Source organism: Anabrus simplex, chromosome 1 (assembly GCF_040414725.1).
Source record: "Anabrus simplex isolate iqAnaSimp1 chromosome 1, ASM4041472v1, whole genome shotgun sequence".
In the NCBI taxonomy this organism is placed as follows: domain Eukaryota; kingdom Metazoa; phylum Arthropoda; class Insecta; order Orthoptera; family Tettigoniidae; genus Anabrus; species Anabrus simplex.
The window spans coordinates 1086158878-1086172690 of NC_090265.1; the positions used below are offsets into that span (position 1 = coordinate 1086158878).

Here is a 13813-nt window from a genome sequence, read left to right on the forward strand (position 1 = left end):
TACTACAATACTACAATACCGTGTCTTATGGCAAACCCAATGAAGGTCAGTTTCCAAAAATAAAAGATTACATATATACATATTTGCTATAAATTTACTTCGGAATAAATAGCCTTTCCAAAATTTAACAAGACATGAGAAAATACAGTGAAACCTCGTTAATATGTCCCTCATTAAGACAATTTCTCACTAAGCACGTCGTAAATTCGAAGTCCCGATTCAAGTCGTATTAAATCAATTTTTTCCAGCCCTAAAAATGTTCTTTGTCATCCCTTGTGAAATTGTGAAAGGAACATGATTTCCAACACGGATCAGAGCCCTCAAAATAGAAAGCAGGCTGGAGAAAGGTGCGCGAAAGCAGGAAACAACCTTGAATTTTTTTTGCTATTGGCTTTACATCGCTCTGACACAGATAGGTCTTATGGCGATGATGGGATAGGAAAGGCCTAGGAGTAGGAAGGAAGCAGCCGTGGCTTTCATTAAGGTACAGCCCCAGCATTTGCCTGGTGTGAAAATGAGAAACCACGGAAAACCATATTCAGGGCTGTCGACAGTGGGATTCGAACCCACTATCTCCCGGATGCAAGCTCACAGCCGTGTGCCTCTAACTGCCGTCCTTGAATTCTTCCTAAACTTTTAGCATTAATTACACCTTTAGGAAGCAAGCTGTTAGCCTCAGTAATGTTCAATTTTGCTCTCCGGTTTTCGTTGATATTGCTGAATAACCCAGTCTGTTTGTGCTTGTATTTCGCATTCCATTCATAAGTTAGAAATGTATTGTGTGTTGAGCGATACAGTGAAGGGTAACAATATTTGCCACGTGATAAGACTACCTACAGATTAGAAATATAATAGTGTTAAGTTGACTAGCGTGGTGCATATTTGTCTTGTGGTAGCCTAGTTATGGATAGTGAAAAAGTCGTGAAATTGCTTACTAATGACAAAATCCAAGAATTAGACGGGCATCCGCATCTTTCAACTGTGGCGCATATGTTGAAAACCCTTGTTGGTTGAAACTCGCATCTTCAAGTTTCAACTCAAGATGATCGAAGTGTTGTCGCATTCAAGTTGATGGTCAAAGTCATTCTCTCACACATGACAGAGTTTAACCTCCAAATAATTCATGGTCAAAGAGTGTGACCAGAAAACAATGTTTAATAATCCACTTGTCTGAAATATAATGCTTCAGCTGACATTTGGTTTAGAAAGAATGTGATGTGCAAAAATGCGCTGATATTTTTATAGACCCCAGTGCAAATGTTCTTATATTTGTTACCTGGTGTATTTCGTACCTTTTAATACACTGTTGTTACATAACAAGCCCCAATGGAAAGGTTTTCGTATTTGTTCTCTTGGATTTTGCACACCTTTTAACACTCTCATCTCATCTTCTGAAACTGCACATAGCTCACATCTTTCACTGTATCCATACATACACAAAGGTAAAATGCATGCATGTTGGAAAAAAAAAACATATCGAGTGTTTACATATCTGTGATGGATAGTTTTTATTCGTGTATCCAAACGTACGTTTTCTCGTTCAACACATTTTCATTCCTTGTCCCCTGCAGAAACATCCTAATGAGGTTTTTTTTTTGAAAAAACTAATCTTCTAAATCAGTCATCCACTCTGCACCATATTTTGAAGTGTATCATATTCTTACTTAATTTCAGTACATGGCATTGAAATTATTTTTTACTTTCACCTTTATTCCTTGGCATTGAAATTATCGTTTACTTGCGCCTTTATTTCAAACAAGTTACCTACTGCTATTGGCCATGTTTATTTACACATTTCTTAGAAGAAACATGTTCTCTTTTATTTCGAATTGTGTTTATAGAACACCAGACGACAAGTATTACAAATCGATACCAGTTTTGAGTTTGAATGTCAATGAGAGAACTTGCTAGTACACATAGCGATAAAACCAAAGATGATTCATCGCATTCAATACAGTCGCTGGAGTGCAAAAATATTGATAACAGAAAATATAGTGCATGCTTAATCGCTCGTAATAATGGATGCATCATGATAGGGTTCTCGCTGTAAACGGAGGGTAATACACAGTTCAACATTCGGAACATCAAAGGGGCAGAAAAAATCTGTCATTACAATGGAATTCTCGCTATATGCCGTACTTGCTATAGCGGCCTTTTACTGTATTACTCTTTAAAACATCTTCTGCATCCTAAGTAAGTCTATCTTCTCTATATAGTTTTTTACTTTACTATATTGCCTGTGTTCTGCTACTAACAAGTTTATTACTAAGTACTATGGAGGCACAGTATAAAAATAGTTTCAACCAAGGATAGAAAGAATTCATGGCAACACTTGCGTCCAACTTATGAATGATGGGAGTAACAGGAAAATAACCTTAAAAGAATGAAATCCATTAACAATTTCTGGGGTTACATAAATGCCTGATCTGCCAACTTATTCAAAGAACCACTAGGCTTACTGTAATGCAAGATCAGCTCTCAGTACACAATAATCTAGGAATATGTGAAACAATACTATTTTTTTAAAAAAAGTACTTACAAGGTGTGTAGAACATGACAAGTATTGACTGCCCAGTCTTCAGAACTGCATCGAATGTGGCATCAGTAAGTCGCGTTACATGCTCAGCACCTTCTAAATCTGCCCATGAATCTACAACTTCTGGAGGAGGACCAGCCTTCTGAGGATCCTGCATGAAGTTTATGAAGTCTGCTTCCTGGAAAAATTAGGAACAGTAAACATAATCAACTTTCTCAAAACAAGAATAATTTTTATTTAAATATCACTGCCATTAATATACTTTATCAGTCCAATGCTCCTGTGCAAGTAACTGGACCAGAAAAATGCTACAAAGGTATATACGTTGAACTTTTCCATTTACTGAGCCTTATTCTACAGTCTATAGATTACAGTGCAAGACCAGATTTTAATAGACTGCCAAGTGACTCAGATATGCTCCAGCTGATATACTGTATTCTATGTATAAAAACATCCTATATGATTGGAACCATTAGTCAAAGGTTACCAAAATGAGAGTCTTATTTTATGGAATTGTTAATGACTGTCTGGTATCAATATGGATTCCTCCATGGATGGGCAGAAGAGTATCGGCTCTTTGAAGAGTGGAAAAAATTCCATTCGGAACTTGATGTGATATTGGCATATAAAAGATCCCTGGTGACAAGTTTGATGTTTACCTAACAGAATTAATAAAAACTCAGCCATAGATCACCCAAGACAGAATGGGTTTCTCTGTCATCCGGCAGAGCAAACAAAATGTCAAAATTGACAAGTAGGCAAACAAAATGGCATCAAATCAAAATGCCTGAAATGGTAGCCAATGATGATGTTTGTATCCAAGTATCCTCAAATGCTGAAAGTGCTCCAGTATGTAGTAGTCACAGTAACTTTATCATTAACTGTAATGAGGTCTTCAAGTCTAGCTTCACGAGAGCAGTTTGGACAGTGAACATTGCTCACCATCTTGAATTGTTCCTCAGTCACTTCAGCATTCTACATATAACTCCATATCTTCAGTGTAGTCTTAGTTCTTGAAAATACAGTTCTTATCCTGTTAAGGGCCTTCCAGACAGGCCAAGGCTGTGAAGTATGTACTGGAGTTCCTTATACTCTCACTTGCGTATACGGATTTTATTTACAGTTTGCTTGTTGTTTAAAGGGGCCTAACGTCGAGATCATCGGCCAATTTTATTTACAATTATTTATAGGTTATACATTAACCACACAAGTCAACAAAACCACCATTTTTACCAACTGCCTATCCCAAAGAACATGAAGGCTGCAACCTTGAAACAGTTGACTGCTGACTGCTTACATTAGCATGTCAGCCTAAACACAACACGAGTTCGCAAGTACAACTCCTGTTAAACCATAACTCCTCTCCACCAACAAGACCGCTTCCTTATATATGTTGCCTGGCCAGGCTTCTAGAAGGATATGTCACAACATATCTTCTAGTAAATTCTAGAGTGCTTAATACATAATTACAATTGGAAGGAAGATTCTACATAGTTCTTGTCTTACCTAGTGTCACTCTGGATATTACAATGTGTTGCACAATACTGTAGTGGATTACACATCATATATACAGATAATAATGAATTATATACTGTTAATTAAATATACAGCACATGTTTCATGACATAACCTCACAAACACAGCGATCATCCAACTACGTAAATAATAATAATAATAATAATAATAATAATAATAATAATAATAATAATAATAATAATAATAATAATAATAATAATTCTAAATACTAATAAGTATACATAAACACTTCATAGCCATACATCATTCAAAGCAGTGTCGGATTTCCTGGAACAGGCAGAGCTGCTCCACACAGGACAAGCATACTTGGCTGTACAGAAAGAATGTTCCAAGGCCGTTGCTCGTAAAGTTGCTCGATGTGCTCTCCAGCTTCAACTTGTTACGTTTGTGATTTGGAGCACAATCATGTAGATGGAAAAGTCTAACCCATATTTTGCTAGTCATCATTCCCCGCCAGCTCCTGCCAAGTTGGGGTGTTGATGGTACTTCTCCATTGTTGCCTCTCCTTCCACCACTCCTCTTCAGTAATTACATTCCATTCCAGTCTTCTTTTTCTTATAATGTTCTTGACAAGAGTCTATCCATCTTGCTCTGGACCTCCCTCTTGCCCTCTTTCCCTATATCTTAGCCTCCAACACATGTTTTGATATCCTTCCCTCCTTCATCCTTATAACATATCCAAACCATCTCAATTTATTCTTCCCCATCCTATCACTCAGTTTTCCTACACCTATTTCTTTTCTGACCTCAACATTTCTTACTCTGTCTCTCCTTGACTTACATATCATATTCCTCAGGAACATCTCACCAGCCTGAATTTTACTCTCATCTTGCTGCCAATGCCAAAGTCTCTGATGCGTACATTAATATAAGGGTATAATACATCATGTATATTATCTCATTACATTTGATAGGAACTTCTCTGTTCCATATCAAGTTTCTTAGATTTAGGGGGAAAGTATTTCCTACTTGTACCCTTCTGCTGATCTCCTTATCCAACCTTGCATCTTGCATTATTTCACTTTCCAACTATTTGAAGCATTCAACAACCTTAAGGCTTTGTCCTTTGATACTAACGATTCCTTTCTTCTTCTCTTTTCTCTTGTCATCACCACTGTTTTGCTCTTCTCCACACTGATTTTTATACCATATTTCTCAATATTATCATTTAAGGCCTCTACTTAGGTTTGCATTCTCTACTGTTGACTCCTCAGATCACTATCTCATCAAGAAACAACAATTTTATCATATCTCCTCTTTATGCTGCCTTTGTTTCCTTTAGGATTTCGTCCATAATCAGTATAAATATAAGTGGAGACAACACACTTCCCTGTCTTTGTCCTGTTTGGTTTCTAAACCAATCTGTTCTCTCCACTTTGGAGTGTGGACACAACTGGAACTGTTTTTATACATTACTTTCACTAATTCCCTTGACTGCTTTCCACATCATTTCTTTCCAGGGTTTCCCACACCTTTTCTTTATTAACGCTATCATATGCTTTCACTAGAATCTATAAACGTGACCATATTAATGGTCTATACTGGTCCGCAATGTCGAATTGCCTACTTACAATGGCAATCTTACTGCACCAAAAAAACAGTAGATAATGAGTCAGTCTTGTCAATACTATTAATAAACTATTTAATAAATATTACTTAACCGTACATGTTTCGAGAAAAGATCATTCTCTTCTTCAGTGAACTAATATTTCAATAATTCCAATGTCTTGATTAAAATGATAAAATAATTAGATGTTCAATTATTATCAAAACATTACTTAAACAATTGAAATATAACTAGAAAGGAGACTATATAGAGTGGCTAGCATGTATGCTACAGTGCTCTGGGTGGTGCCAAGCCAAAATAGTGACGCCATACTTTAGGCGTCCTCTGTATAAATTCGTCTGCTTACAGTGCTGATTCCTGCCCGTGGTTCCCCTGCTAAGGTAGTTGGAATTAAATTTCCATTACTGAACTGAATGTCAGCACTCCAGAAGCATTTGTGAGCTCAAGATGCGATTAAATAAACGGTTCTTCTCAGAACCAATTTTGACAGTTATTTCAGTGAATATCAAAGGCATTTCAGTGTCTAAAGAATAACTACTGCACGAATTATGCCATGAACAGAAGTGTGATGTCCTTTGCATACAAGAAATCCATAGGGATACTCAGCAGAGACGACCATGTATACCTGGTATGCAATTACCGGTAGAAATTCCACATGCTTCATACAGAAGTGCTATTTTTGTCACACCAGGAATCCAAGTCAAGAGTGCCCATTGTACTCATGAGAATAACATTGAGAGAGAAATTCTCTTTTGTTCCTCCTAACAACTTTGATTCAAGGAAAACATTTGTAGTAAGAGATTTTAACAGCCACAGTCATGCTTGAGGGTACACACGAGGATGAAAATGGTAAAGCTGTTCTATCATGGGCTGAAACTAACTCTCCTTCATTCATGATAGTAAACCACCTTCTTCCTTCAATAGTGGAAGGTAGCAACAATGGTACAACCCAGCAATGCAACAAATCAGTGTGTTCTATCCCCAGCACACAGCACAGACCGATAATGGGTCAACTTTTTCCCATCATAAGACCCCAAGAAACTGGTTTCAGAAGAAGGTATAACTTCAAGAAGGCAGACTGGTTGAAATTCTCTGAAATGTTAGATGGAAAAGTTCAAGCAAGCATGCCTGTACCTGACAGTTATGATCAATTTGTTGAGCTTGCGACAATCTGTTCTTGAGTTATGTATTCCAAGAAGTTGCAGGATGACCTATCTTCAGGGTATGACTTCAGAAACAGTTACACTGCTCGAGGAGTATTATTCATGATATGATGAAAATCCAGTTAGTAAGGAAACATCCCACACAGCAACAATGGTACAACCCAGCAATGCAACAAATCAGTGTGTTCTATCCCCAGCACACAGCACAGACCGATAATGGGTCAACTTTTTCCCATCATAAGACCCCAAGAAACTGGTTTCAGAAGAAGGTATAACTTCAAGAAGGCAGACTGGTTGAAATTCTCTGAAATGTTGGATGGAAAAGTTCAAGCAAGCATGCCTGTACCTGACAGTTATGATCAATTTGTTGAGCTTGGTAAAGAAGAAACAGTGGGAAAAATTGATGGCAGAATGCGATATGAGCAGGAGCAGCCAAGAGGCTTGGAGACCTCTAAGATGACTGAATAATGAGCCTTCCCAGGCAAATATGTATGCGAATGTTCGAGCTGATCAATTTGCCCGTCAACTGCTAGAAAATGGGCAACTACATTCTACAACCAAGTTCGGTAGGAAGAAATTTGAGAGACAACCCGACCAAGAAACTACTACTTTGCTACAACTTTTTACTCAGGCTGAGTTAGATCTTGCCCTGACTAAATGTCAAAATGGGAAGCCTGCAGGCCTTGATGATCTAAGAGTTGAGCAGATTAACCCATATCTATCCAAATTATTTTTCTGTGGAATATTGCGATATATTTCGTAAGTACAGTTGTTTGTAACCTAAATGAAAGGCTTATGACAATCTGTTCTTGAGTTATGTATTCCAAGAAGTTGCAGGATGACCTATCTTCAGGGTATGACTTCAGAAACAGTTACACTGCTCGAGGAGTATTATTCATGGTATGATGAAAATCCATTTAGTAAGGAAACATCCCACACAGCTAGATCCGTCCTCTCCTCAATCTCTGAGGTAAAGAAGAAACAGTGGGAAAAATTGATGGCAGAATGCGATATGAGCAGGAGCAGCCAAGAGGCTTGGAGACCTCTAAGATGACATATTTTCGCAGAGATTTACCGTGTCGACATATGTCGACAGTGAGCATGAACGGGTAGGGTAAGAGACATGCTCAAAAAAAAGGAACTTTTCTTCGCATTTTAAGCTTATATAAATGTAATAATTAATCAGTTAGTGAATATTAGTCACATAAGTGTAGAATAAGCAGAAAATATTTAAAAAACATGATTCAAAACATAAATGAGGAACATTTTTGTCTCAATTTAGAATGCATACTGTTTCAAAACAGAAGGACAATATTCGTATGTTTATATTACTTGTTATACACACAATACCAAATTTTGAGAAAGTATGATCACTCTGAAAATAGAAAAAAGGAAAACTACGTGTACAATTTCAAAACAGTTTAGTCTGCGTTTTGAGGTTACACTCTGTTTCTCTTCATCCAGTCTGGTTTAGCGTGAGTGAAATGACTCGAAGCAAAGGACGTGACGGCCAACGTTACATTTTTGCACTGTTTCCTGGCAGCTTTACCACAGTGAGCGCACCGCACTTTCTTCCCTCTTGCTTCGAGGTAGTAGGATACCCCATCGGAACACACTTCCCACAACACGCGTGAAGATACTTTCGTACTCGGTCTTCATGCGTTAGGACGCATAGCGGCACGAGATAGGATATATGTCCTAACGATGTACCGTGTGAAGCCGAGAAGGTCTAAATTTTCCTCTATGCCCTTTGGGGTCAAACGGTAAAGTTGCCATGCATTGTCCATAGAGACGTTCAGAAGGAACGCAATTACAGGCTAGTACCATTTCTTGTTTTTGATGCTGATGCAGTAACAAGATACATTTTGATCCAATCGATCGACGCTCCCCATGTGCATATTATGCAGAATTATACATGCTGACTGAATTACTGTTATGTATTTCATTTCAGCATTACCATTGTACCATTTTCACTTATTTTTGTACACACTAGTTCAGCATCAGCCCGGAGTTGATTACCAGAGAGTCATAAACATCGTTATCCCCGTCACTATGGAAAGCATTTTCAGGTTGTTCTATGTATATATTAGCGTCTAGGATGTTTTATGATTCCTCTAGGATGATTACGATCTGTTCGATGGTCATTCTGAGAAGAATAAATTAAAATTGTATATCAGTACTGAGGCAGTCCCATTCGCGCCCACTGTCGACATATGTCGATGTGGATATTTTTTGCTCTGCTAGACAAAAGCAACTATAAATCAGCCATAAGTGAATTCAAAATCTGTTAAAGGCATGTTTCGTTATTACGTTTAACGCAAAAGTCCGATCTTACTCTCAACTGTAACAATATTATAAGAAAATATTACTCTCCGCGACGGAAGCTTCATCCTCTTGAGTGTATACGGAATGATATTTCATACGCAGCCACGCGATAAGGCGCGGAAATGAGTGATTCTTGTTTTCGTGCTGTGCAGTAAGTATCAAACTATGAACTGTAAACAATGCACCTCAAAAATATTATTCAGGTTTACCGATATAAGATCGACAATATTCAGATATTAACGTCGACAAATGTCAACAGTGGGCACATATGGGTTAAGAACGTTGGGCCGATAACTAAGTGTTGGTTGCTAGATCTGATGAACAACTGTGTCCAGTCTTGTGAGATTCCTAAACTTTGGGGGAAAGCTAAAGTTATAGCTATTCGTAAGCCAGGAAAGGATAAGGATGATTCTAGATGTTATCGTTCTATCTCTCTCCTCTGTCATTTGTATGAAGTTCTTGAAAGGCTCATTCTAAACAAAATAACGGAGAAGCTAGAGGCAGTCTACATACCACAACAGGCTGGATTCAGATCAGGGAAAAGTTGCATGTCTCAGGTGTTGAAACTAACACAGTACATAGAAGATGGTTTTGGAATGAAAGAGATTACAGGAGCTGTATTTATTGACCTAACAGCAGCTTATGATACAGTAAATCACAGTCTACTTCTTATGAAATTTTATAATGCTACCAAAGATTATCAACTAACTTGCTTCAAAAGGAATATCCTTGAAAATAGAAGATTCCCTGTAGAATTTCAAGGACAAAAAAACAGATGGAGATCGCAGAGGAATGGATTACCCCAGGGTACTGTGCTTGCTCCAGCACTGTTCAACGTTTATACAAACGATCAACCATTACCTGAGGGAACGCAGAGTTTCATCTATGCAGATGACAGTGCAATACTTGCCCAAGCTCATTATTTTGAAAATGTTGAACAGACACTTACTAAGGCATTGACAGAATTGTCTGACTATTATAGGGAGAACTACCTGAGATCAAATCCTAGTAAAACTCAGACTTGGGAAGAAATTACACTAGAACACTGCACAAATCCCACATATCTAGGAATCGCCCCCGATCGTGCTCTAACTTACAGGAGGCATTGCCTGGATACCAAACAAAAAGTGGCAGCCAGAAACAATATTATAAGGAAATTAACAGGCACAACATGGGTGCCTAACCCTACCACTGTAAGAACATCATCTCTTGCACTCTGTTACTCTGCCGGGGAATATGCAAGTCCAGTGTGGTCTCGATCTAGTCATGTCAAATTAGTAGATGTTGCTCTTAACGATACTTGTTGGATCATCACCGGCTGCTTAAAGCCCACCCCGCTTGACAAGCTTTATTGCCTTGCTGGTATCGCACCTTCTAACATCGATACAGAGGTAGCGGCAAAACGTGAGATGTACAAGGTGCAAACTTCTCAAGCACATCCTTTACATGGATATCAACCAGAAACCTCAGGACTAAAATCAAGGAACAGCTTCCTCAGAACAAGAGAGGCTCTTATCGGGACACAACAGCATTCCCGAACTGATCTTGGGCGTGCAAGGTTTAACAGGCGTGAGGGATGGGTCACACCCTGTGAAAAACTTCCCGCTGGATACACAGAGAAATGGACCACATGGAGATAGCTCAATAGATTACGTTCAGGTGTTACGAAATGCAGGAATGACTTGGTGAAGTGGGGTTTCCATACGGAGTCGCTGCTATGCGAGTGTGGTGAGTTGCGGACATCCTCCCACCTGCACCAGTGTAGTCAGTGTCCGGCATTGTGTACCCTGGAGGACCTGATTAGTGCTACACCAAATGCAATCGATGTTGCTAACTTCTGGGCAGGAAAAGTGTAAACGAACTGTCAAGTCAATGTTATATTGTATCATGTACATATTATGCATTATTATTACCAATTAACTTCAATCATTGCAAGTGCTTCTGACACGAATAATAATAAGTGCATTACTTTTATCAGATCAGATCGAATAAAATAACTGCATTAATTAGTTTGCATGTGTGCACAGTATACCTGCAAAAACCGCAGAAAGAACACAGAGGATACATCGTATTTCAGATAAATTTTTTAGCAAAGTATACAGTTTTTGGTGATTAGCAGAGTTATGCTGCATGTGTTTGTAACAAAATCCAGCATACGGACAGAATGACTACTTTTTCTTATCTTGTAGGTTCCCTCTCAAAAATAAGGAAGTGACGAAACAGTAAAAAGTGATAATCCGACGTGCCTAGCAGTGTGGCTCAGACGGGAGAGCATTGGCTTTCTGAACCCAAGTTGACAGGCTCAATGCTGACTCAGTCCAGTGGCATTTCAAGGCACTCAAACATGTCAGTCTTGTGTCGGTAGATTTACGGCACATAAACCAACACATTCAGAACAAATTTCTGGCACCTAGGTGTCCAAAAACCAAAAAGGTGCAGCAACATATTCTTTACTTCAAAGTTTTAATTAGTCATGTGCATAAACAAATTACGTTGTGTTAATAGATTTCATTGGTGCATTTTAATTTGTGTTAGTTTAACTGAGGTGAAATATTTTGTCCCATATAATGTCATTGGTTACCTGTAGTGTTTTATATTTATGCATTTATGCTGTTGAACTTGTAATTATCTGAAGTGAAGAAAATACATGAATTTTGTTGTATTTTACCGTATTTTGGTGTACTGGGTTCCCATGTATTTTGACGCGCGGGCATTTTACTAATAGGTCATCGCTGGGAACTGGTGTAATAAAACAATGTACTGAAATATTCCATAATAAAATAAGCATTAATATAATTATAGTACTGATAAAACAATACAGTACTGTAGTGAAGACATTTCATATTCCTTTGATAATAATAATAATAATAATAATAATAATAATAATAATAATAATAATAATAATTTCTTGGATAAACCTTTAAAGTAAATTATTTGAAAACTAGCTGTAGTACCCGGCGTTGCCTGGATAGTTTTTGAATGTTTATCTTTAATATTTGTATTACCAGTTAGTTGAGTGTGAAGTGAATGCTTATAGAATTCTTTTTGAGATGTTGATTTTACGACTTATTATGTAGTTTTATAGTTATTTAGATGTATCTGATTTCAAGTTTTAGATTATTTAATTTTCGAGTAGACACTAATCTCGGTCATTTTATACTATTTACTTTCAAGCCCTTCTCAGCTTCTGCCTCGATGGAGACTGAACGTGGACTTAAACGCTATCCACAGCGTCACAGTTCGTATCAGCGACACATAAACAATGGATTTCGACATTAATATTGGTTATTTTCCTTATTTTTGCAAGTCAGCCCCTCTCATTCTCCAATACCAGCGGGGGCTAAGTGTATCTGACCCCCACAGTAATGTTTCCTATATAGTAAGTCATGTGTATACCAAGTTTGATAGAGAGATATGCTAAAACATACACACATCCTTAAACTCTGTCCCTTTGGACGTTTTCAATTTTTTGCCAGTTCTCATCCCCATGCCGAGTAGGACTGAGCTTTATCTTAAATGGCATCCAGAGTGTTACAGTTCATCTCAGCGACCCCGAAAACTATGGATTAGACACAAATTTCGGTCATTTTCGGTTAATATTTACATTTCGCCCCTACTTTAGAGGCTAGGAGTCTCTTACCCCTAGCGTATATTTCTCCAGACAGTAGGTCCAGTATACACGCAAGCGTCCATTCTCTCGGTCATTTTCGAAATTTTGTTATTCACTTTTTCTCACCGCTATGCGAAAGGAGGCAGAAATTTGACTTCTAAAAAAATTGGAGCGTTACTATTCATCTCAGCGACTCCGAAAAGAATGGATTCGACACTATTTTCGATTATTTCTACATCTCATCCCGTCGTAGGTGTGCTAGGGTTGTCATACCTCCACGCACTTTGTCTCCTGATAATAAGTCATAAGTGTCCAAGTTTGTTTGAAGTTGTTCCCGTAGTCCCGAAACGTATGGATTCAACACTAATATCGGTCATTTTCAGTCTTAATTACATTTCGTACCCTTATCTAAGGATTCAAGGGGTGTCTTTCCCCCTTAGTATTTTTTTCAGGTAGTAGGTAATATTTGTATTAAGTTCTGCTGACAGTTATACTGGAACGTACAAAAAACATCCCTAATCTTGGTCATTTGGATATTTTCTGTTCTTGACTCCTTCTCACCCACCTGGCAATTGGGGATCAACTTGGACTTAAACGACAACCGGAGTGTCACTCCTCATTTAAGCGACACCTAAAACCATGGATGTGACATTATTTTCGATTATTTTATATCTAACTCCCTTCCTAACCACTCACCACAAAAGGGGCCTTAATTTGGACTTTAAATGTCCAGGGTGCCACTATTCACCTCAGCGACCCTAAAAACTGTGGATTCGACACTAATTACGATTAGTTTTATATATCACTCCCCCTTACCCCCACCCTAAAGGGGGCTGAACTTGAAATTAAGAATTTCCCGGGATGTCACAGTTCATCTAAGCGACCCCGAAAAGTATGGATTCGACACTATTTTCGTTTATTTTTATATATGACCCCCCCTTGCCCCCCGCACCTAATGGTTCCTACGGTGTCTTATCCCCACGTGGTTTGTCTCCTGATACTAAAAATCCGGAGTTTCGCTATTCACTTTGGCGACCCCGAAAACTACGTATTCGACACAATTTTCGATTCCCCCT

General features: G+C 38.2%; 1 protein-coding gene across 1 annotated transcript in view; it reads right to left on the minus strand.

Annotated features, from left to right (window-relative positions):
- The window catches only part of LOC136858025 (protein disulfide-isomerase A5), a 268246-nt gene that overhangs the window by 11121 nt on the left and 243312 nt on the right, over positions 1 to 13813 (minus strand). The window contains exon 9 of the mRNA XM_067137231.2: positions 2540 to 2714. Within this exon, the coding sequence (XP_066993332.1) occupies positions 2540 to 2714 (175 nt within the window). The remainder of the gene's footprint in view (positions 1 to 2539; positions 2715 to 13813) is intronic.